At 42.0% G+C, this 26,724-nt stretch overlaps 1 protein-coding gene across 1 annotated transcript; it reads left to right on the plus strand.

Annotated features, from left to right (window-relative positions):
* The first annotated feature begins 20,014 nt into the window (after positions 1–20,014).
* LOC310937670 (phospholipid scramblase 2) lies at positions 20,015–25,674 on the plus strand. The gene is made up of 7 exons (XM_083901995.1): positions 20,015–20,094; positions 20,650–20,762; positions 22,956–22,998; positions 23,088–23,308; positions 23,423–23,584; positions 24,021–24,182; positions 24,505–25,674. Exons 2-7 carry the CDS (start codon positions 20,694–20,696, stop codon positions 24,532–24,534), a joined length of 687 nt encoding a protein of 228 aa, XP_083758121.1. The 5' UTR covers positions 20,015–20,094; positions 20,650–20,693; the 3' UTR covers positions 24,535–25,674.
* Positions 25,675–26,724: the final 1,050 nt, after the last annotated feature.

Raw genomic sequence — 26,724 nt, forward strand, 5'->3', positions numbered from 1 at the left:
TGTGACAAAATGAATGAATGAATGATTAACTTTGAAGTAACTTTAAGCTTTACATTAATATTTATTTTGTGTGATTATCATTTGACAAAAGAAAAAAAAAAAAAGAAGTTCATTTTACATTAAATAAGATTATTGGCCAAATGCATATGAGGGGATTTGAATAATACATGCGAGAGTGAAGCTGGTGGATATTGGCACCAGATAAGATCCTCACACTTCTGCACTGTGTTATTGAAAAATGGATTAGAGGTTATATTATGTCCAGGCAAGAGAAGGTATTTGACTACACGTACGATATGTCTGACTTTTTTTTTTTTTTTTTTTCAAAAAGGCTTTTAAACGACAGCCCTGAAATGGATCGACTGCTCCTGGATGAGTCGCACTGACCTTAGATGTCCTCGTGGAATAATAACAACGTGCTACACGTTCATAGAGGGTAACCTCGTTGTTAGATACTACATATGATTTAATCCAATTTTAGGATTTGATTCAAGGAATGTTCTAAAATGATACATTTTAATTGACACCGCTTCTTCCCTTGCTGCAATTATGTCTCCCTCTTTCCCTGTACTTGATCCAGGCAGTCTGTCTCCATGTGACGCTGTGAGGACACATACTGCACAGAGTCCATAGAGCCACTGGAGTCCAATGTTGGCCTGACCTGTCCACATTTTCCCCAGCCTGTCTCTGTGCTCCCAACATCCCTCTAAGTAGTGCTTTACACTCAGGCACCCTCCAGGGGCGAGGGGGGCCACTTTGATAGAGATGGATGCGCTGGTGCTCTACTGCCCTCCAATGGCAGCTGCCGTGCACGCTCAGCGCCGCTCCACTCCACTCTGCCTGTACCAGTGCTGGGCCAGTTAGCACTGAGAAGACGCACTGGAGACCAGGGAGACTGACCAGAGCGAGGCCAAAGGAGAGGAGCCTCCACACAGGAGAACTAGTTCAAGCAGATGATGCCGTGCAGGAGAAGCATGTAGCTCAAGGCTGTGAACAGGTGTAACAAAAAAAAAAAGAAAAGAAAAAAAAGATGGATGCTATAAATCCTGCCACTGCCGCCTCCTGCAAAACACAACCGGTGATGGTTATGATTTACAGCCGTGCCGTAGACTTGACGCAAGCAAATACAGATTTACACAAAAGCAGCACTGCACACGCGGAGCGACTATAACGTCCGTCGAGATAAATGTGGACAGTGAGCTGAGGCCCAGATGGCTCAGCCACAATGGCAGAGCAGGGCAGTCTTTGATGGGTGTGAGTGATTGATTTCAGGCTTGACTGGCTCTGATAGAGTCACCTCAGGAGGCGCCTGGCAACCACAGGCCCTACGCCAGAGCCTTTCGGGCGAGAAACAAGATGGAGCTGAAATTCGTTAGATGCCCAGCGGCTTCATTCGCGTCCCCCCAATAGAAGTCCAATACATTCAGGATACGTACAACCGCTGGAATTGGATAGATTTTGTCACTGGCTTCAGCTTTCAATGGCAAATCGGTTTGCAGTGGAGCAATTGATGATTCAGTATGTCACATCGTGTTACTCACAACAAAAACACGTCGAGCGTTTGCTTCTTCAGTTTTGAACTTTTCTTTATGTGACACAAATCCACAAATGAAATGTAATTTGAGAGTTTGCGAATCTCATATAAGGATACATCTCCTCTTTATTCTACATCCATTCAATTCTTTTTCCCTTTGTGACATTATTCTCGGTTAAAATGTTGCAATTTGCTCTGCGTGAAGATATTGAGCGATAGCTGTAATGGAATACGACTGTCATCTCCGGGGTGACATTTTCAGCACCGCCACTGTGCTGTGACTGACTCCGCTGAGCTCACTGGGCAGGAGGGCACCGTGTTTCACGAGGACATATTTGCCCCGGAGTCATCCCAGTTACCCGCTACACTGTGACATGATTTGACAATCAATTAACCGTTCCCTCAGACCTCACTGAAAAGTCATGCATGACATCAACGCGACGCTAAAAATCTGCTGTCACACACACACATAAAAAAAATAGATATATAGAGATGATGACAACACATTGTTGGTTTAAGTTTCGTTCATTTTCCGCAAGTTTGAAAAGTTTCTATTTGCTAATAAATGAAGAAATAATGGAAAAGCAGTTGGTTTTATGGGCAATTTGGCTCGTCTTCTTTGCAGTTTTGTTTATCCTCGTAATCACAACACCTAATTGCTTTAACTAAATAAATCACAGTCTGATTCTGTGTTGCAATTGCATTACCATGGTAATAATTATTACTGTGATGACACTGACATCAGACAGGTACACTTTGCCTCATTTGAATAATTAACATCTTAAGAGCCGCTGCTCCCCCCCCCCCCACCTCGTTTTTTCCCCTCTATCATCCACCATTTTCTTGCGTCTAATTGTAAGTTTATTAAGGAAGGGATTGATGAGGCCTGCGCATAATTTAACAATTAGTTCTACACGTTTATGAAATGGCAACCCTCGAAATAACACGTGTCACATTTATTTAAGATTAAACTTTCATGCGTCTTATTGCTTGTGACTGAGAAATTAATTTGTCTAAGAATATCCTCGAGCTATTCCGCGGGAATATTATTAATCATGGGGTTGGTTTATGATGAAATGGAAAAAAAGAGCCAAAAAAAAAAAAGAAGGTGTGCAGCTTTAAATTAGCATATTTTTAAAGAACTGGTTATGATGGAAAAAAAGAAAAAGACACTAAAGTTACACTTAGAAGATACAAATACAAGAACACTAATAAACTGCAGTGTCACATGACTTTGGAATAACGCCGCTCGTGTAAAATGTCATTCTCAAGATTCAGTTTCCAAAGCAAACAGAATATGTATGAAAAAGAAAAGTATCATCGCAGTTCCTGCAGCCCTGGCTCCAAACACATATATCTAACTGGAGACAGAGAGGGTGGGCAGAGAGGTGAGAGAGAGGGCAGGACAGCTCTGCCCGCCTGGGGAGTTTGGCATGTGCCCTCCCTGGGCCTCCCGTGGACCTGGGGTCAAAGTAAATAAAGGGGCGATGTGGACCGCCTCCAGCAAGCAACTTACCAACCCCTTTTCCACCCTCCGTCCCACAGCCCCAGTAACAGGAATTGGTCTCTTTATCCCGTGACCACACCCTCCCCGCGCAGGCGTCCATACCTCTCCACTGCCACATGCTGCCTTTACAACATTCTCGAGCAGCTCCACTGTGTCCAGACACGAGGGCCCAGGGCCCTTTTCTCCACAGTTTTGCAACAGTGTGACACCGAAGCACAGCCGGTGTAGCTGCAGTACACGGCCTCTGGTGGTGGTGGTGCACATGGAGCCTTCGCCACGTGTGCAAGAGCGCTCGCAAAATAAAAACACGTGCGTACGTTCAGTGGGAACGTAGCGTCCCCGTCATAGCAGGACGTGCACGTACATGTGAACGTGCACACATAGAACAAATTACAGGAATGCATTTTACCGCTTGCCTCACGTTAAATTAAAGCTCCCACATGTGTCTGGCTACACACAAACACACATGAGCTTGTGGGTAATAAAATCCAGAGCTGCATGCGTTTCATGGGAGCAAAGTCTAGGGCCCCGATTGTGAATCGAGTCGATGGCGGACAAAGAAAGAGTTCACGTTCCCCCCGCAGATTTAGAAAGTGGAAAAATGCTTTGCACGTAATAAAAAAACAATAGGTAGCCAACGGAGCTCGCTGGGTTCGAGGTCTGAGAGCGCTAAGCTGCTTTACAGCGCCATGTTAAACGTCTATTAGTCTAGAGTATGTGCAGAGGTGAAAGCTCACACACTGATCTGATCATAACTTACTGTTACACTAATAATCACCAAAACTTAGATCCCGGGGTCACTCGTTTCATCGCCGTCTCTCTCTCTCTTCAACACTTTCAAACAAAGGAGGGGGGAAAAAAAGAGCGACATCCTTTTCAAGTTAGAGACCGACTCTCTTCCTCCTTCTCCTCTCGCTCTTCCATCCCTCCATCTTAGCCCGTCCCCTCCTGCTGGAGGAATTCCCAACCCTCTCTGCAGGTAGCCAGCCGGCCAAGACCAGCAGAACATGTGTTTTCCTCCCATGGTTGGGTCAAATTTAGGTCGTTCATTCATACAGTGATACAGCATGGCCTGGATAGATAGATAGATAGATAGATAGATAGATAGATAGATAGATAGATAGATAGATAGATAGATAGATAGATAGATAGATAGATAGATAGATAGATAGATAGATAGATAGATAGATAGATAGATAGATAGATAGATAGATAGATAGATAGATAGATAGATAGATATGGGGATCATGTTGAACTTTGACCGCAGAGTTATGAGTTTTCTTTTCAGGCTCCAAAGGAGCCTAAAGGAAAAATATTTTTCGGGGGGGACAACGCTCACAGGATATTCATGTTTCAAAGAAAGTTTTCTTTTCGGCAACATTGGGGGAATCTGGCCCTTTAACCACACGCCGTTTTCCACAAATTTGTTCTTGTCCATTGTTTAGAGCGGAGTCATAATATTGATCCAAGGCTGCAGTGTGCTGATAAAAGAGATTGATTTAAACACAATTAAATTAACTTTATTTTGCCAAACATGAAAATTAGAGGCTCTTATTATTGATCAGATTGACTGCTGTACACACACACACGCACACATGCTCATGAACTGTGATCCTGCCGGAGGCAGCAACATAGGGGGTGCAATAACAGCCGCAAGGCCCAAAGATCCTGGAAGGTATTTTGTATATTGGCATAGAGAATAATGTAAAAAAAATATATAATATAAGCAGTAAAAAGGATGAAGCAGCAGTGTTGTGTGACTTTTCCTGGCAGTTGATGATGAATCAAACAACTGTTACCAGCTGTGTGGTGTATTATTTTGACAATTATTGAGGGAAGTGGTTTTTTTTTGTACAGTCCCTAAAATAGTCGAGTGTTGTCGTGTTGTGAGTCCAGAGGCCGAACTCACGAAGCAGAACCACAAAGTTATCTGGATAACTTGTCTAATTAAATCCCAGAGCCCACTTAAATCTATATCCTGGTCCACAGAAACCCCTTTTCTCCACCTCCTTTTCTTCTCCTTCGAGGAAAAGTAACCTGAAAAACATGCAAACCCCACCTCAATATCACTTCCTTATCTCGCAGAAGGACAGCTGCAGACAAGCCGCGGAGACTGTAAAACACTAAGGGCACATAAAATGAATAAACAACAATAATAACACTTAGGTATCACAGCCTGTACTTAATGTTTATCAGGTGTGGTGGCGGCCATGACAACGTGCTGAGTAAGAATCTCTACAGGAGGCCTCCTCCTGGCCCCATCACCAGCATGTGGGGACCGACAGGAGCTGAAAAGGCAAGACAAGAGATTAAGGAGGCACGGAGCTTTGTCTGTGCACCCCTCCTGCCCCACAACACACACGCATATACACTCTGCTCCCATTTTTTCTTATTACTGTAAGCACGAAAGGGGAAAAAAGAACAAAATAGTACTTACTAATGGACTAAAACTGTCCCCAACTCCCCACTCGCTCACTCCCCAAAAGCCAGAAAGACCACTCACCAAATCTGTTCTCAGTCCCACTATTGTGGACTCCATTTAGTCCATCATGCAGTGTGCCCTACACAAGGAAGGGATTTTTGGGACATCTTGTGAGACTGGGTGAAATGTGAGTTAATGGGAGGCGAGTCGGTGGTTGAGTGAGGTTGAGGCAGAGACGGTAGTTAAAGAGCAGAACAGTGCCTTAGGGGTACTCAGTGCATCCTGACTCACACTGGGAAAAGTGTATTTATCAGTTTAATAGCAGGTGTCTGATTGAACATCACTATGATTACAGTAAGTTGCTCCTTCTTTCGGCACACCTCCTCCTTCCACACCTCCTCTTCCTCCTCCTCCTCATCATACTCAACAGCTCCATCCTGTTCTCCACCTCGCCATCCCTCTACCGTATTGGTATCACAACCGTCATCGTGGTAGTAAATTAACAGTACAGATCATTTAAAGGTCCTATAGGTGTAAGATTTAGGTGACACCATTTCCATTTGGCAGTGACCTGTGAATAGTTTAGAATGAATCTTATTTGCACACACACACCAATTAGCCATCGTCCTTCTTTCACAATAGGACGCATTGGGTCTGTTTGTGTTATAATGTAATGTTTAGCCCTTTAACCCTAATCCCCAAAATAATGTCCTTCTGGAAAGTGATTTTTCCCATTTTTCCAGAATAACTTTCAATATCTGGTGATTATTTCCAATTTACCACATGTTAAAATAGTTAAAAACACTGTAGTTGTACATAACAACACCAGATTTTGCATGTTAAATTAGACATTTGAACAGTATAAAACATATTTAAAATAACATTCATTTGAGTCTAATTTGTCTAAATGTCCAAAAAAAACAGGCCAAATAAATGGAAAGGTGCTTTTCCAACTCTCTGAAATGACCGTAATAACCACACATTAGGTTTGACGTGCAACGTCTCTTTCAGAAACCGTCTGTCGGGTAATTACGGTAATGCAGAGTGCACTCGCGCAAACGCGTCGTCTTCAAAACGCTCGGTGTTAATGGTAAACTAGAAAAGTATATGTTCTCCTATACGTGCTTAGAGGGGAAGCGTGAGGTGGGAGATACTCAGCTGCAACATGCAACTTCACCAAATAACTGTTGCTATTCTCAGAACTAGTGTGTTTTTAATACTATTTTTTTATCACACGCTTCACCGACTCAAAACTAGATAAAAAAAGTGCCAGAAAATCTAAAGCAAGAACTGGTATTTTGAGACAGAGAAACAGTGAAAAAACAAGAAGGGAAAATGTGATTTGTGGAGGGACGGGGAGCAGGAGCCATTTAGCTGATAAGGCAGGGAAGGCCCTTCAGGTGTCTCTTGCTCCACTGCTGTGTAAATGAGCTCCAATTAAACAGGCGGCCCCTGGCTCTGGGTCTCCCCACAGCCCTCCACATCCTCCTCCACCCCCCCCCACAAAACCTCCCCCAAGCCCCTTGCTGCTCGCCGTAAGGCCCAACCCACCCCATGGCTCCTGCAGCTGCTCGCTCACTCCCACTCTCTTTTTCATTCACACTGCGTGACTCTGAGGCCTGCTTAACTTAACTTGTGTGTCGCGCAGTTGTCTGTTGAAGTGTGTGCTTCTTTTTTTTTTCTTCTTTTTTTTGTGTCGCCACACAGTGTTTGTTAGCCCCGCAGCATTTCTAGCTTACTGTCAAACTCACTATAAGTGACAGCGTGGTGGTGGAAATTTCTGCATCCCAGTGTCGGGCTGATTTGTGTGCATTGCAGTAATTGCTCTGAAACTGAACTGGAAACTTAGTCTCGCACCAAACTCACAACACAGAACGGAAGGGAGAAAAAAATAAAAATAAAAACAGGATTCTGCTCTACTGATCTTTTTTTTCTCCCTCTAGGCCGAGTAACCTGTTTGTTACCGACTGTTGGCTGCATTTCCAAACACTGACCAAACACAACATTAATAGTTTGCAAACATTGTCTGATTCCTCAGAAGGCCTTTGCCACGCAGCAACAGGGGTCTGAGAACAGCAGGTGACTTGGCCAATTAGATGAGGCCGTGATTTAGGTGGCCAGATTGGGAGAGTCACTGCTGGCTGCGGGCCAGGACACCAGGGCGGCCACCCCTGATCCTGAAGAAGCCACGGCACATGCAGAGTTCCTAAATGACCACAGAGAGACGAGAGGAGGCGAATGGACATTTTAATGACCAGCGCCGCACTCGTTTTTTGCAAAAAAAACATTATTTTTGTTTTGCTCACACTGGCTCCAACAAGGGGCTGCGAGTTATAAAAAGTTTCATTATTGATTATTATTATTATAATCCCACTTAGTCAAATCAGTGCTTACACTTAAAAGGGGGTTCATTACAATATCTTTCGGGCGACAAATATAAACATTCATTTTTGAATTTAAGTAACCGGAAGCAGCAAATGTTGAGCCATTTTTGCTCGGTAAACTAAATAAAGCGATCTGGCTAAACATTTATCCCGCAAATTTAGAAGCACATTATTATACCGCGTTGTAATGCAGCACGGTACATTTCCACAACCTCTGTCTCTGTTTTTTTTTTTTTTTTACTCTCGTGATAAAAATTCAGCTGCGGTTTTGTCTGAAAGGTGCTATTGTTTACGATGGATGGGTCAGAGCCACGAGTCAGACTCCAGCGCGCTCGTGTAACAGATCGCCCCGACCACCCACTGAACCGGGAAAGCACAATTACCTGTTCTTGTCGAGGCGCACAGGCCCTGTCAGCGGCACCTTGTGCATAATACATACCTGACATTCTGCTAACGTTACCTGCCACATGTAACCAGTCACACTGTAAAAGGTGTTTGTCTGCTCCCCCGCCACTCCAAATGCTAGATATTTAAAATTAATGGCTGTGATTAAGTTACTTTAAAACCCACAAATGGTATATTTAAATATTAAGTCACATGTAATTAAGCAGGGAGAAATATTCATCCCCACTGTTAGGGCAATTATAACAATTTCCATCAAGGGATTTCTCAGCTTGACTTTTGTTCTGAGCAATAGTGATTAACATTATGGCTAATTGAAGTAATTTTCCAAAGACTTGGGGTATTTCTTAATCTCTGGCCTTAGAAGACGAAAAGGAAGCCGGACAGAGTGGAGGCAGCAGGGCCGGGCGTAGTGTCTTAATGATATGATTTTCTCCACTCCGGCTTCTTCCTGTGAGCATATTTAATTGTGCATAGGGGAGTCGTCCCCCAGGTGGCTGAGGAGGTCAGTCTCCCCTGTGGGAGCGGTGAATCAGTGGACAGTCGGGGATGAGGGCTCAGTGGGGATCACCGCTTGCGTCGGTAGCCGCCTCCTTATATCACACAGGCAAACACATACGGGGGGGGAGAGGGGTGGGGGATGATGCAATGTCCACCTTGTCGGGCGATAACCGCCGAGTTATAACTCGACGTGTAATGTTTTTCTCCTCATCAGACAATCCCATTAACACTACATCAGTAATTAAGCTACTAACCGAGCAATAAGTGAAAATGAACACTATAATGTGATGGCTATAATAGCTTTGAGTGCCCCTCCAGACATAAATGTGTTTGGCTTATTTCTCTTGTATGATTGACCTTCACCACGTTCATCGGTGGAAGAGAGGGAGGGAAAGTTTTAGGCACGGCGCGTGACTTTTATTTCTTTTTTGTTTGTTGTTATTCCGCCTCTGTTTGGTCGTCATAAAGAGAAATTATGTGAGATTATTTAGACATTATCAGACCTGATTGAGGGAGTATTCAAGGCGCAAGGGGGCATTTGAGTGCATTCTTTGTGTTTTTCTACTCGTTTAATCAGCATATACTTGTTCTGTTGGGTTGGAGGAATATCTCCAATTAAAGTTGTTAAATCTGATCTCCAGGAAAAAGACGCGTGTGACGTCATGTTCACGTGACTCCCGCTTGTTAAATGAGTCTCTGAAGTAACGCTAAACTTCAAAAACAGAGGCACACATACGCTGTACACAGGTAAGCTGTTTATTTGTAGTGTTGCTCTGTTTAATAAACAGACCGCTCCAGTTCGACTGTAGGCGCGCTAACGGCGCTAAAGGAGCTAACGGAGCAAACTGTTAAAAGGTGCCTGGACTCCTGCGTTACTTTAGAGACTCATTTTAACAATCGGGAGTCACGTAAACATGACGTCAAATGCGTCTTTTTCCAGTCAGTCGCCTTGTAGCGCCGTTAACGTGCCCAGCACTAATCACAAACGGTCTAGGAGTTACAGTAATAAGAAGTGCGTGGGCCAAATCCTGTCGGCGACAGAAGGGTCAGTGACCTCTCTATGTCTAAGGCTGTAGGATAACGTTACACACGTCTTTTCCCGGTCAGTCGTCATGGAAACGCGCCACGCGTTAGCGTTGACACCGTTAAGGCGCCCATCACTATTTGTGATATCTAGACAAATTCAAAAACAATGGATTGGCAATCTGGCAATTCGCCCGATGACAGCTGAGATTGGCACAACCCTCATTTGGAAGATAAAGTGGTAGAAGATGGATGGATGGATGGATATGCGCCCATATACTTGTCATTACGGTAGCCCCTCAGGACTTCCGTGGAATGACCGTCCAATCACAGACAAGATTGATTGTCAGCTTCTCTGTACCGTAATTCCAAGTTATCTTGGAAAACGGAGCAGAAAGAGGAAGAAGCACTCACTTCATTTAACATTTTTTCTTGACAATTCTACAGCCACAAAATCAAAATAAATTCAGGCAGCCTCATTATCTTGACTTAACTTGGCCATTAACATCAAATATCATGTCAGTGAGGGAGAAAGAAAAGTGTTGTTTATGCTTATAATTTCACTTCAAACACAAATCATTATACCCAGTAGACTATTTTTAAGTGGAGTTAAGTGGAGTAGAGTATCTGCATCATACATGGTGACAGAAAAATACCACTTTAACAACTTACAACTGACTCCTTCATCTATTCTGTACTCTCCTCCATTGTTTGTCATTTCATCGCTCTAAATCTGTTTTTGCGTGATGATCTGATGATGTGCCGCCTCGAACATCAGCTAATTGCTCTGGAGCAGAAAAAGCGTGCAGCAGTCACGCCGCGGCCCCTCCGTCAGGATGCAGAAATCAAGACGTAATTGTTCGCAGCGTTCACCGCAGACAGTAGAGACTCACTGTAAGTAATACGCCTGCATACTGCCATGAGTGACACGGGCCTCTTCTCTGCAGCGCCGTGACCCGTTTTAAAGATCAGCCGCCAGCCCATGAGCATTCACCCAGCAGTTGTCCTCCCTCTGAATGTTATTACAGAGGGAAGCAAGGTCAGATTGCAGCGATGATGATACATGGGAAGCACTTTTGAATAAGAAAGTCCTCCTCTTTTTTCGCTGCTGCGTCGCATATTGACCTTGGCATTTCTGACAATAGCATCCATCACACACATGAAACCTCTCCAACAGGCAACACTGGTCTGCTGAGCAGCCAAGTGAATCAGATTAAGGAATAACACCAGTAGATGGATGGTCTGACGTCAAAGCGGCAGAGGGATCAACCTCACTGTTCCTCGTGCATTCCACTTCCTCTACCCCCTCCCCTCCCCTCCGCGCTGCCTGGCTGGGTTATGTTTCTCCGATTTTGACACGAATGATTAACAGCTGCGGGATTACTTGTGTTTTCGAATCGATACTGCAGCATTATGACGGCCATTAATTCAGCGGAGCATTGAGAGGTTGTCGATCGGATCAACCGCCAAGCAGAGAGAGAGTTCAGCAGTTTGCAAAAAGTAAAACTTGTGCTAAAGTAAAGTCTATTGCCCATGTATAATTTAATCACCCCTCCACACTTTTTCACATGGCTTTTATTTTTATTACGAATTACTATAATGTGAAAAACTCGCCTCCTAATAAAGTGGAACTCAGTATCTTTATGGGCTTTCCAGCTTATCACTGCAGGACATCCCTTATTGGACTAATGAAATACCCATCCACTACGCAAATCTTGTTTTCAAATATCTTGCATGGTTTCAATTTTCCTGAACCATTACTAATAGTATTATTGCTAAATAAATAAAAGGAGGCATCTCATGGACAAATTACCCACTTTATGGGGATCCCAGAGTAAGATTCCAGGCTTGACGACTGCTTTGCTCCAGGCTTGAAAGCAGAGAGTCAGGGTTGTGATGTTTAGACACAGAACATCCTGAAGCACCTGATCATAAGATATTTTTATGTTATTCAAATCAAGAACATATTTCTTTTCCCCTCCAGGAACCAAAAAATGTTTATTGTGGACATTTAATGTGAACATGCTTTTAGAAAAACACAAAAGGTTTGAATGCAAAAAAACAAATTTCATTCGACTCAGTACCTCTTGTACTTCATATACTAGTAGTATGAAGTACTTTTACTGTATGCTTCTGGAGTAATCCAGGGTCAAATTTCACTTTTTGCAACAAAAATTCAGGAAATCATCCATTTTTGATGAAGTATAAAATCCATATTTTTTATTAGTAGTTTATGATTTCCCTTTCATTGGACTCAGTACTTTTTGTAGTACTATGAAATACTTTTACTTAATACTTTTGGCATAATAAAGCGGTCAAATTTCACTTTTGCAACAAAAATTGAGGAAATTTTTGATGAAGTATAAAATCCTTATTTTTTTATTAGTAGTATAAGATTTCACTTTCATTCATCTCAGTACCTATTGTACTTCATATACTAGCAGTATGAAGTACTTTTACGCCATACTTTTGGAGTAGTCCTGGTCAAATTAGGGGGTAATCATCCATTTTTGATGAAGTATAAAATCCTTTTATATTAGTATTAACATTTTTATATTAGTAATTTATCATTTGACTTCCATTGGATTCCGTACCTCTTGTACCTCAAACTCCAAACATGAAGTACTATAATGTACACTTTTGGAGTAATTGAGGGTCAAATTTCAAATTTCAAAAAAAGGGATATTAATTAATGCAACGATAATCTTTTATAATTCATATTTTGCAATCAAGGTTGTGAAAAAATATGCGAAACAGGTTTTTGCTGATGATATAATGAACGAGGAAAAACACTGCTTCTAGATTTTCAGAGAGAAATGCAGACGATACAACAGCCAGAGCTTTGTGCCAGCATGGAAAAAGACATTAGCACAGTGCACGTGTGTGTGTGTGTGTGTGTGTGTGTGTGTGTGTGTGTGTGTGTGTGTGTGTGTGTGTGTGTGTGTGTGTGTGTGTGTGTGTACTTCAGAGAAGGGCTGCACTGCACTCAGCTGGGAGCATCCAGTCAGTGACCCCTGTCTTTCCAACTGTGTGGAGAGAGCTCTTCAGTGTGTGCATGTGCGTTAGAGTGTGTGTGTGTGTGTTTGCAGGACAGAAAGAAAGAAAGAAAGAGACCGAGAGAGAGAGAGGGGAGATAGACACAGTGCAACACAAAGAACACTGGAGCATTGTGCGAGTGCTGAGCCTCCTCCGGCCCTCATGTCTGATCATGTCGTCCACATGGTGCAGCTCACGTAGCACAGCCTGAAGAGAAGTCCTGAACCACACTGGACTTTGCACTCTGCACTGACACCGACTCACGCGGGGGCAACGGAGGCCGCTGCGCTGTATCTGTGTCTGGCCCGAGAATAGGGCACACAACAACACACAACAACACACACCCCCGCGGACCGAGGGAGAGACAACACACACGGTTGTTTCTCATTTAATATTCAGCACCGGCACACTCTCCATATGCATATTCTTCAGCACAAGAGGAGGAAAAATAAAAGTATCTCGAAAAGGAATAGCGCAAATCAGAGAATAAAAATACTACCAGGTAAAAGAAGTGACTTTTTCCCTGTTAAAGAAATAGATTTTAAACGACTCTGTTAAACTGCAGTTTCATTGTTAATCCTTCTAAATTATTTTAGTGGAATATGGCACGTAACAAATTACAATCTTCAAAAATGATAATTTAGACAATTCAAGAAACAAATAATAGTAATAATAATACTATTTATACACACTGTAACGTGCCACAACAGAAACTAAAACAAAGACAAATTCCTAAATGTGTGAGTGTTTGGAACATAAAAAAAATTATTCTACAGCAGTTCCTTTTATGCTCCGCTGTTGAAATAAAAAAAATGAAAATAAAAACATCTCTTTTCCTGCTTTTATCAGTCTCAGCGTGACGGTGTTTTTCCACAATCAAGTTTTTTACGGTGTGCCGGCAGTGCACCGCGTCCACGGGGACTAACTAGAGAAAAGAGGTGAATACCAGGTGCTGCTGCGAAAACCACAACATTACCACCACTGCCGCTGCTGCACCACCATGGCTTTTTTGTCCACTTTTTTTTTTTACCTTGCATACCTCCTCCTCCACCCCTCCCCAGCCCCCCGAGACAACAGGATGGCACCACAACAGCTGCATGTTCTGCAGCTTTGTCCATTTATCGCACGTCACCAGTCTTCATAGTTTTGTGAAACGGAGACCGCGAGAAAACGTGGAGAACTCATTTTGTGTAGGCATCTTGCAAAAGCACAGAAGCACCAAACTAAAATGGAGAGGGTCATTTTACTTTTTGGAGAGGGTGGGGGGGGGGGGGGTAAAGAAAAGCAGCAACATTGCAATGCACTGAACAACATTCTGCTCAAACATGGACCTGGAGCACCCTCTACCCATCGCAGGTCAAAATGCAGGCCCCAGTGTAACAGTCTGGTTGCCAGGCCTTCGCTCCTGCTTGTCACAATCTTAACAGGAACCATGAGAGGGGAGGCTTCTTTAAAGGCTTCATCAACTGTGACCGACCACAATCAGCAGTAACCCATGTTATACAGGCTGCAGTTATGACACCCTCAAAGGGCTGCCCCTGAGGAGGCAGGCGACAGGGAGGGGAGTGGAGGGAGAGGGAGGTGGGGGTACAAGTGGAACAGGGCCTCAGAAGTTTCCCACCTTCCCTTGAACCGCAGCCGGGCATACTCGGCAGGAGGTGGACAGGGGCAGCTTTGAAAAATAACACCTTTGTGATCCCCAGTGTTTGGGGATGGATCGTGGTCTGCAGATGGCTCAGGATTCTCTCTCAGTGTGGATTGGACGGAAAAGACAAGAGAGAGGGAGAAAGACAAAAAGCGTCAGATTATGATATTGTCAGTAAAGATAATAAGAGATTGTGGAAGAACTTAGTCAGGAAAATGCACGTAAAGACCGTCATGAAGATGATGATGATGATGCCAAAAACTCGCCACCATTGTGCGAGTTCACACGTGTCCTGCATGTGGCTACAGCTAACGGCCGTGAGTGGAAAACCAAGAAGCAGACATACTAGGAACGGGGAGCCAACAGAGTTTTGTATGGGAGAATGGGGGTGGTGGTGGTGGTGGTGGGGTATATAAATTATTACGGGTCCAAGCAATGGTGACAGCGGTTTTTTTCTCTCCTCTCGTCTGGGAGAAGAAAACAGTGTACGCTGAACTTCTAACCCTGCATTCTGAAACCATTCCGAGCTCCAGCTGACAGTGGGTAAACCGGGGCACTTGACAGCGAGCTCATGGAGCCTGGTGACACTTTCCTGCTCAGGCTCAGCAGGGCCTTCCTACCATCCAGCCTCTCTGGAAAGGTGATCGGCTGTTTTTTTTCCCCCCCTTTTCCTTTCCTACTTGGCTCTCACCGTAGAATAATAACAATACAGGCTTCTTTTTTTTTTTTTCTCCACCTCATTTACATCCATCCCTATTTTCCTCCTCCTCTCTAGTTTGGTCGATGAAGATCATACATTTGAAAGACAAATGTCACAGTACGAAACATCCTGTTCTCAGTGATCGCTCAAGGGCACACGATAAATATAATTTTTGGGGGGTGGAAGGAGGGGGGGGGGGGGGGTAGAAGATGGATGTCATTCAAATGCATTTTTTTTTTAACTTGAAAAATGCACATGGACTTCATCTGTGGAGGGTTTTTCTCCGCACAAACTCAAAGTGACGATTGTGTTTCAGTGTTTCACTCTCACAACAACTCACAGAGTCAGCGTGGGTGCCAGTCTTGGAGCTCCAGCTCAGGAGACAGTGGCTCTCCTGAAGGCTTGTTTTGCCTCTAAACAGCTGTGGTGCCTCTTTTGTGTTATTTTGGAGGGCCTGTTGCCCCCTGCTCTATTCAGGGCTTTCACACCAGTCTCACTCACTTCTCACTCCCTGGGTTCCTCCTCACAGGTCATAAATTAAGCAGAGGGAGGGGGGGGAGATTCTCGAGATCAGAGGAAAAAGATCAGTCAGGGCCTTATTTCAGTTTGTTTGCATCACGTACGCTCGATGATATCGCGGGCGCAGAAAGAGTTAAATAAGTTTAATAAGTAACAATAGCGACGGCGCTGCTCAGAGGGGATTTTTCAGAGTCTCTGCGACTCGTCAGTTTGGGTTTTATCCACTCGGGAGCCGCGCTGCTGTTGACACTGTATGTTATTTTAATGAGCGTTGCAGCGCCGTCGGTTAATGTGGCCACAGCTCGTGGTGCAGAGGTGCTGCATGGCTGCGCATGTGTGTGTTGGTGGGGAGTGAGGCGAGGTGGGGCTATGGGAAGAGGGGGGTGATCACAATATGGTTATGGTGACAAGCACCGAGATAACTCACGCTGCCTCTCCTGTCAAAACAAAGACTACTTGAAGTGAGAGAGACTGGCAGTGAAGAGCGTTTACGGTGACTGGAGAAGCTTTATTTGGTGCGGGTAACTTTAATTTGTCATTTAAAGCTATTCAGATTTTTTTTTTTTGTAAGCGTTATGATGGACATACTGCATTCAGGAAGGTCACCATACTCAACCCATCAGTGCACACTGTGACAATGGCTTAATGGCGCTAATAAAGCGGAATATTGCACAGTTCAGTGGCTCGTATTACGCCTTTGTAACGCAGAAAGATCAAAATTATGAAATATCATGTGACCCATGTGGGATCCATTCAGCGGTATCACAAAACTCCCATTGAAAAGCGCTTAAATGGCTTCGCATGAGGCTGTGTATGGAACCATATGGACGCCTCCACATCTCCTCATTTCATACATGTTTCTTTTGACATCAATAATGCCTCGGTATCCAGTGGCGTTTGGAACGCATCCAAAACAATTATAAAGTTGCCGTGGAAACTGAGGTCCTGTGCCAGGGTGAGGCATACTGTCTCCGCTCAGATAACCACATGGAAAGTCACAGCAAACAAAGCACTTGACAGGGGTGCAGAAATGGGAGAAATAAAGGGGAGGGACGGGAGGGACGGGCAGAGGTGAAGAGACAGGGACGGAATAACAAAAAGCAGGCGAATGTGGCAAATTTGGACATCCACAGATCATAAACACACACAATAAATGTGTCTTTTTTTTGTACGTGTGGGTGCAAAGTACACACAAAAAACTCTTTCTTCAACCATTAAAAGGGAAAAAAGTCCAAATAAATGTTAGCATCGAGGTTCAGTTAAGGGTTAAGTTCAGGCAGGTGATATTAAGTGCACGTGTGTGTGTGTGTGTTTGTGAATGACAATTATCATGGCAAACTAACACACACACACACACACACACAGAGAGGCCATCAGTGAGACATGCGCCTGCGTCCGTGCGTGGAAACGCCAGGGACCGGAGTAATGTATTGTAACCTTATGCTAACCTAATGAACAAGAGGATGAAAGCGGTGTAATGGAGGCGTTTTTACATTCATCTTTAGGCTCCTCATTACGCGGGGCGGATATGACAACCTCGTTAGGAGTGCACGAAAGATTACCCGGGTGCGGGTGAAGAGCACCACCTTCGCGCGAACAAAAATAAGAAATAAATAAGACACAAAAACACAGAGAAATTGTTGAAAAAAAACAAAAAAAAAACAGGTAGGAATGTAGAGAGCAGACACACACACACACACTGAAAACCCCTGGTGGGAGTAACTGGGCTCTTGGAGTCAGGAAGACAATCTGACTTTCAAAGACCCCCTCACTGTCTGCACTGTTTATTCAGATGGGAGCTGAGATTCGCCACCATTTCAAAGTAATTTCATTAGCCTGGTTTTGATCTCGCTGATGAAGAACATAAGTTTGGCCGCTTTTGTTGGCCACTCAACATAATAAAACTAAACAGGCCCTTGATGATGCTACCAACAGTGTGTCAACATAGATGCATATAATCCTGATTTCTTTTAAAGGAGACAACAACTGTGGGTTCCCTCTCTCTCTCTCTCTTGCTATTCCAGGTCGCAGTAAGAAATGGCTGTAACATGAATCAATTAAAAGCGCGTTTTAGTCGTCTCTCCGTGCCTGACGTGTCAGCAAATCTGCGCGCGAGTCATCGTTTGTTCTCATTAGCGTTTTTGCGTGGGAGAGAAATCAGTAGCGCTTGAGGAAATCAGGTAATTTGTATTCGCAAATAAGGAGACTCGGCCTCGACAACGTCACATCATTTGTAACAGAGTGGAAAGTGTGTACTGTGTGTGTGTACATGGTTGTGAGTCTACCTGTGACTATTGTGCTTTACAATGAAAAGGCAAATTCTCCATTAGTCTTCATAATGGCCACGAGGAGGCCCGAGCATCATTAGCTCAACACTGCTCTCCAGTGGATATAAAGCATAATAACCTGCCCATAAAGTTCAAGTGCACATCATCAGCTGAGTGTAAAGATTTTGACTCCTGCAGCATCACTTTCATTCTCGGGTTCAAAACTTAGCTCCACGAGACTCTGAGCCTGGAGTTGTTCGCTGTGGTGGCGTTTTTTTTTCCTTTCTCTTACACATTTTGTCATTGTTTGTGTTTTGCTGACTAACAGGATGAAGAGTGCCGGCGGTCAAATCATGGATCGAGTGATGTGGAGTAGAATCTCTGTGGCCACAGCTGTGAACGATTACTCCACCGCTGCATTGTTAGGACAACAAAACTACGCCATAATCTCCATAACATGCAATTTGCTAGAAAACGTTAGATGGAACACAAACACTACTCGATATGTGATCGTATAAATACGACTCTAGTCATAGGAACAATGCCTCTTTTTACTGTCTTTAAACTTTGTATACACTACTTTCTTTCTTTTTTTGTATTCGTACCATGACAGATATATTGATTTTTACTCTTTATTTACTTTATTAATACATTTGAGGAAACACGACAACAGTATATAACTATGGAACTGTGAAGCAGCATATGACCTACATTGAAGACGGGGTGTGTAAACACATCCGCCGTATACTTGCTAATTACACTGCAGCCGTGACAGTTTCATATACAGCCGTGAGGTAAACACCTGGTTTCGGGGCAAAGTCATATATTTTTTTATCTCCTTACATGATTCGAGGCTTTAAAAAACCACATGTCCACAGTCTGACACATGACACATGTGCAAACTCTAAAACCATGATGTTTGAGAAACAAAATGACCAAACAAGTGAATCAATTTAATCATAGAATCTGACTTAATCCTAAGTAGCCTCAAAAGGAGGCTAACATATGATCAGTGCTGTTAAAGTGATAATAAAGTAAATGATAGAGAATGTCCAGAAGAAGAAGTATATACAGTATATAGCACCTTTTCACATGTTTATCTGTAACCACGGTGACATCTAGAGGATGAAACATAAAAGACGTGAAACACTACGTTGATGATAATTATTCCTAAAAACACACAATTACTTATTTTCTGTACTTTATGTCTTCTTGTGAGAAAGTTAAAGCCAAAGGAGGAAAAAAGGGCCTCCGAATGTTATTTTAAATGTGAGTATACTGTTCAAATTCTCTAACTTAACATGCAAAATCTGGTGTTTGGGTACAACTACAGTGTTGTTTTGTTTTTTTTCCCTTTATTTTAAATTGTTAATACACTATTTTAAAATGCAGTAAATTGTAAATTACCACCAGATATTGAAAGTTATTCTGTAAAAAAGGGCAAAAGTTCTTACTCACAGGGTATTTTCTGGCCCTTTTATGGTTAAAATAAGCAAAAAAAAAGTGGACATTTTGAGGATGAGGTGTTAAAGGGTTATAGAATTCTTCAATGGGTTAAAAAAAAGGAAGAGAAAAGGAAAAGAATATCTGCTCAACCTGGAAGTAAATTCTTAAAATTCAAACTCAAACAGATTCAATTATTGCTATATATTTAATATATATATATATATATACACACACACACACATATATGTATATGTATGTATATATATATACATATATATGTATATATATACATATATATGTATATATATACACATATATACATATACATATACATATACATATACATATACATATACATATACATATAAATGCTGGGAATACATTCTTCAAATTCAAACTCAAACAGATTAATTATTGCTAATTATTTTAATTATATATATGTATGTATATACATATATACATACATATACATATATATATATACATATACAAACACACATATATATATTCCGCTGTGTATAAAGATATCACAGTCTCTAGTGTGGCCTGTTCTGAGATACATTTTTGCTTCTTCACTCGTGTCCATCATTGGCGCAGGAAGATGACACGTGCGTCGACGTCAGCCAATCAGAGCGCAGCTTCATTCCACAGGCTCGGAGAACCTCGGAGTGGCCTGTTATTATTTTGGAGTAGCAGGTGAAAATATCGGTGAGTATTGCTCGAAACGGTGTTATTGTTAGCGCTCATATTAAAGCGTGGGAGCGTTTGCGGGTTTATTAATAAGTCGCAGTTTGGAAGGTGGGACGTGGGCAGCTCGCGCGAGTTTTTAAAAAAAATAATAACACTTTAAAAAAAAAAAAGCGGGTTCCCGTTTGACATATGGAATGATCTGCAGTGAGTGAGGTGACCTACATAACTGTGGAGACGCGCGTGTGCGCTCCTTGTTATTGACGCACACGCACAGAGGATTTCCTCTTTATCCTCTCGTCACAAACACATTCAATCCAGACAGAGACAAAAATATCTGTGTCGCCCACCATGTTGGTCCGCAGCAGCCCCTCCTCCTCCTGCCTCCACTCTAAAACAAACAGCCCATAATTATTCCTAACAATAAAGCGGAAAAAACATGGAGTAGTAAATAAGGCGCCAATGTGCATTTAAACACTACACTCAATGAGAGAGAGCGAGGTAGATACACAGACGAAAAAAACACAATATGTCCATCTGTTAATTTGTTTATGACTGTCTCCTTGATGAACACAGGGTGGCGCCATTTCCCCGTTTTTGTGTGACTCCAGTGTGATAAAATGAACATGTATGCTGCGTCCAGTGAAGGGATTCCAGGCTGTCCACCAGGACTAGAATACCTGACTCAAGTAAGTAATTATGCTGCTTTATGCTCGAAGCTCTTTAACCCAAATTATATTTTTAATGCTTTTAATAAGAAAGAAAAAAACAAACCAAAAACCCTGAAGAAATTAAGATTAAGATGTCATATTATTGTTCGTTACTTGCTAGGGATGTGAATCTTTGGGTGGCTCATGATTCGATTCGATTCCCATTCTTAGGGTCACGATTCGATTCAAAATCGATTCTCGATTCATACGATTCTCGATTCAAAAATGTATACAATGCATAGTGTGTTAAGGCAAATTATGGCATCAAAACAATGCAGTTTGGAAATTAGCCGTTTGGCTATGTATATGTTCATTAATATGTATTGTCACTGCTTTAAATAAACTCAAACTCAGTTTGTTTAAGATAATGTGATAATGTGATCACACAAAGGCCAACTTAAGACAAAAGTTAACATTTATTCATTCAAAACACACACAAACTTACTTACTGTACAAAAAAATAACTTGCATAAATAAAAGCTTAGGCCAGCTGCCTTTTTCTCCCAGAAGTTACAAAAATAAACTGTACACAAATAACACAAACTGGTGTTTTGTGTGGTTTTTCAAAATAGAAACTTAACTTAAAAAAATAATAATCTTTTTTTTTTATATAAAAATCGATTTTTTTAAGTTTATGAATTGATTCAGATTTGTGGATGATTAGAATTCTTGCATTCTTAAACAGAAAATTTGTTTTATTCATTGAATTGATTCATTTCTGACTCAGAGAAGAAGCCCAGTGAGCCGGCTCAAATTTGGACATAGAAGGGCCAATTCAGTCAAATAAATAACATTTCTAAAACACTGATGTTTTGTCATTTAAATACATTTGTTAAGCACTAAAGTACATACAATAAAATGTGATCTGTGAAAGGTTTCCAGGTTAATCTAATAAAATGATCAGATGAGTACAAATTGCTGTGTAGAGCACAACACATTTAAATGTTATAATCTTTCAAATCCAAAATATAAAATAGAAAAACATCTTGTAGCTGGCCAACCGCTGAGGAGAAAAAACCTCTTATTTACATTACTGTCTGATATTTAACACAAGCGCTGCATCGTCCGGTGACCTTTGCTCATTCAGTAAATAATCTGTTATTTTTTGGTCGTGAAAGGACAGAAGCGATGAATAAATGTCACCTTCCCACTCCATCACTCATTAATGCAGCAGTGGCTTGTGGGTAACATTGATTTTGACTTTAAAGAGCACATTGATCCACTGAGTCACTGTGAGTTAAAGGTTTAGTGTTTTTTTTTTTTTCATGAATGAGGAGGAGGATCGAGGAGTGTTATCATGGCCGCCGATCCTTTTACACCATGTGAATATTTGATGTGTCACCTTAGTGGAAGCACAGGTGTCGCCTAAATAACAACATTGATACAACCAGATGTAGCTGCTTTAGTTTCAGGATCGTGACAATGTGCACACTGGAGAAGATGAGTTTCCTGTTTCCTGACTAAGTGCACAGTTCTCATGATAGGAATGACAAGAATACAATTTATTTCAGTTGAAAAATGAGGTCATCTCAAACATCTACGCAGTTTTCAAATGTGTTTGTTTATAACATAGAGAACAAAGTGCATAAAGTCTATGTATTGAACATGGATGGAGCTTCTCTTAATGTAGCTTTCACGGCTGTAAATTCCCTCTTCTTTGGCCAAATAACTTCCACCACAAGTTTCCCTAATTTAGAAAGGATGGCGATATGACACCAAATTTTGACCCACCACAAAGTGCATAGTTAGCCATATGTAAGAATGTGGCCAAAAACAGTTACTACACTCAAATTCAAAATACCGAGGTCTTTTAGGTTTCGTTGTCTGACGTAACTGGCAACCAGTGGTTGCTCGGCAGCTGAGACTCTACTGACTGCAATGATTGGTAGACGGCGGTAGGTGGCGCCACATGCCAAAACATGATTTCAAAACATAAACATGATTTGCAGTCTGCAAAATATTTTTTTTAATGCAAATATTTTGGCTGTACTGTTGTTGTTGGTGAGTTCAGTTTGTTATATGAACATTATTCCTGAGTCTCTGTGACATATTAGGAGGATTTTATGACCAGTTGTTTTAAATTTATTACATAATGCACCTTTAACACAGCAAGGAAACTGTCTTTTACCAGTTTTACAGTCATGTATCTGTGGTTGTCACGTTGTGTCGTAGGTGGATCAGCTACTCATCAAACAGAAAGTAGAGCTCGTTGAAGGTAAATGACGTCAACCTGCACATAACATAATATCTGCTGTATATTATATAGCTCATATGTGCTCATATTTTCCTCCCCCCCTCGCGCAGCCCTCGTCGGTTTCGAGAGCAACAACAAGTACGAGGTCCGTAACTCCTTGGGTCAGAACGTGTTCTACGCCGTGGAGGAGAACGACTGCCTGAGTCGACAGTGCTGCGGCCCCGTGCGCTCCTTCACCATCCACATCCTGGACAACTTTGGACAGGAGATCATCACCATCACCAGACCACTCAAGTGCATGTCCTGCTGCTTCCCGTGCTGTTTGCAAGAGGTGAACCGAGCCTTTTTTTTTTTGTAAAGAAAAACATGCTCTATTTGTGTCTACGGGTTCACTGTGTCGTTTAAGCTTCATGTATTTTTGTTCTCCGACGATCCCCTCGCTCAGCTGGAGGTGCAGTCTCCCCCCGGGAACACAGTGGGCTACGTTATGCAACAGTGGCACCCGTTCTCCCCGAAATTCATCGTCGCCAACGAGAACTGCGAGCCCGTGCTGAAAATCCACGGGCCCTTCTGTGGATGGAGCTTCCTTCCCGATGTTGACTTTGAGGTGGGTTCATCACACGCAAGCCGTTCAATTTGTGAGAACGTAACGCGGACACGGTCGCAATCTCACTCGCATGGTATGATCCTCGATTTCTGGAGGAGGAAATATGTTTCCAATAAGAGTGAAGCATGCTCGTGATCCTGTGTGGCACAGTGCGGCCATTGTTCCATGCTCCGGCTGCTTTTATTGGACTGAGCTGTGAAAGGGATTTGGGTCAGTGACACAGACCCTTTTACCAGACTCTGAGGAATGGTAACTGAAGCGTGATATTACCATCCTGATTATTTAGCCCTCTTTGAAGCCATTACTGTGGTTACTGTGGCAGTTGGATGGGACTATGACTCCAAACTATGATCCCTTTCCAATAAAACCAAATCATTTTTACAGCTTGGACCTCCGTCTTAGTCCGACACACGATGTCTGTTTGTCTTATCGTCAGATTCTGACCATGGACGAAGTCAGCAAGATCGGCAAAATCAGCAAGCAGTGGACGGGACTTCTGCGGGAGGTGTTCACAGATACGGACAACTTTGGCATCCAGTTCCCCATGGATCTGGACGTGAGGATGAAGGCGGTGATGATCGGCGCGTGTTTTCTCATCGTAAGTCCATCATTAACATCTTAATAAAGGAAGAAAAACATTGTTGCCTGGGTGTTTTTTCCCCTCTCACATAGCAAATTAACTGTGGCTGTCATGGGGATTGTATTCCTCTACATCAGTACTTAATGTACCACTTAGCACCCTTTGTGGGAAACGTGATCAATAGCGAAAAAACCACCGTAATCTCCACAATAATGCAAAACAGCTCGACCTGAGCTAACCTTTCACATGTGCTTCACAAGTGATAAATTCTCAACATTATTAAAACAAGGAATAAGAGCAATTAAATGTCCTTTTTTTCTCTTGTTCTTCTTCTGTACAGGATTTCATGTTCTTCGAGTCTTCTAACTAGGAGCCAAAAACAAGGATTTGTGGGAAAGCGAACAATAATTTCCTGGAGGACCAAGGGCCACAAAGCCACGACGATCAGCTTGGAAAACAACCTTCAAACGAGGCGAACAGTAGAGAGGCAAAAAGTATGTAAATGTTATAAATTGTGCATGAACATTGAAACGGGGAGGTTTGTTTTTAAGTATTTAGCTGCTCAGGTTAGGCCGGGCTGTGAGTGCAAAGAGTCTTTTCTTAGACAAACTTTGACAAAAGGGAAAGAAAACATTCGAAAGAGAAGACGTGACACTTTATATAAAAGAGGTATTAATGTTATAGTTTGTATGCAGAGAGTCGACGTTGTGCGGTTTGGTCGGATTAACAGATAGATATTTCATTTATAGCCTAGAGAACACTACGTTTGTAGCTATATTACGAGACGTAAACGTCTCACGTGATGCATATTTAATTTATTTATTAATTATTTATTTTTTAAATTGTAGAGCAGTGTGTGTGTGTGTGTGTGTGTGTGTGTGCGTGCGTGCTTTCAAGTGCACTTGTGTTACTAACTTAAAACATTTAAAAAAATGACTACATTTCTGCCGACGCCATCATGATTATGCATTGTTAACTTGATGTGCCGTTCCAGTCTTGTCCAAAAGAGGGAGCTAGCATTTCACGTAAGATTAATAACTCACTCACTATACTTCCTCGTGCCACAGGTTTTTATTCAAATATATTAGTGTATATTTTTGGACAAACTCAGGTTGAAACGCATGCTGTTGTAAAAAAAAAAAAAATAGTGTTAGTCTACTGCTGGCTGCACACTACTCTGGCCCGGTACGATCAATATAAATATATTTTGGAGGATGTTTTGTACGTTAAATCAAATAGTGATATGACATATTGTGCATATGTTTCCTGTAATTTTGAATATTTCCACTTATTACATTTATTTTATGATTGGGTTTATCTTATCTCATCCTATTTTGCCATGTAAGACTATGGAAAGCTGTTAAAGCATAATATCATGTAAGGGATTTTATTTTTCTATGACGTTAAATTGCCAGCAGGGGGAGCTAAAGTTCCAAGTATAGTCTTTAGATTTGTTTTATCCTTTCCCCAAAACCTGTGTTTTGCAGTTACCATAAGTGAATTAACCTTTTAGAGCAGCATTTACCTTGATTTTAAGACTAAAACAATGTGACTATGAGTATTTAAAGATGTTTATTCTGTTATTATGGCTTAAGTTGATAAGAAAATAAAGTGTTTATGTAACTTTTCCAATACATTCTTGACATTAGAATGATCCCAGTCACCAATGCTCTTTTGATTGTGTCTAAAAAGCCAAATATTCAGAGCCAGAATGTGATTCAAAGGGAATGAAGCTATAGTCTGTCGTGTATTTAACCGTTTAAAAAAAATACTTATTCTTCTACTTCTTTTGCACTGATACTGTGAACTGACTTGTGAAAGCGCTTAGTCACGGGACGGGACGAATGCAAAACTCTGTGTTAAGCGACGCTTGAATTGTGCAGCCGCCGAAAAGACTTCAATAAAACGCGACGATGTGTGTGATGATGTGTGGAGTATTTCTTTTCCTCAAATCACCAAATCCAGCTGGCTCTAAAAAAAAAAAAAAAAAAAAATCTCAACCAATTTGTCTCTTTTAAAACTCTGTGTCCACACAGGTTGTAACGATCAGAGCTACAATGGTCAGACCTTGTTAATGGTCATGTAAAACCACTGAGGCTTGCTTGTTCATTAGCCGAGTTCACGAGCGCCTGAAACGACCACTTCATCTTTCTGAGCATGTCTTATATGAAACTTCCCAAGTTCTTCCTAATCTCCCTGACTCAATAATTGACTGTAGAAACGTAGATCTACTTAAACGATAACACGAAAATGAAAGCTGTTAACCTTGTGCGTCAACTTGATAACTACAACAATGCAAACAGCTGCTGCGATGCTGAATAAAGAGGCCGGAACAGAAGGTCGAGCTCAATTCACTATGTTTCAGGCAAAGTCTTTTCATTCATCGACATTTTGTTGAAGTGTGTCGAGGTCGTTCTTGCACTCTTGTAATAACGAAACCTTTATTTTGGTAATAAATCTTTCTCTTGTGTAATCTCAGACTTCTCATGAGCCAGTAGTACTACATACATTTGGTGTTTTTTTTTTGTGGTTTTGTGGTCAGTATTATGCATTGAATGGC

This window comes from Microchirus variegatus (genome assembly GCF_963457635.1).
Source record: "Microchirus variegatus genome assembly, chromosome: 15".
Lineage (NCBI taxonomy): Eukaryota > Metazoa > Chordata > Actinopteri > Pleuronectiformes > Soleidae > Microchirus > Microchirus variegatus.

Bases quoted from the DNA above. Each gene is read 5' to 3' on its own strand.
- LOC310937670 (XM_083901995.1), top strand. From the start codon at position 20,694: ATGAACATGTATGCTGCGTCCAGTGAAGGGATTCCAGGCTGTCCACCA. The intron at 23,309-23,422 runs GTGAACCGAGCC...CCCCTCGCTCAG, and splicing joins TCCCGTGCTGTTTGCAAGAG to CTGGAGGTGCAGTCTCCCCC. The intron at 24,183-24,504 runs GTAAGTCCATCA...TCTTCTGTACAG, and splicing joins TCGGCGCGTGTTTTCTCATC to GATTTCATGTTCTTCGAGTC.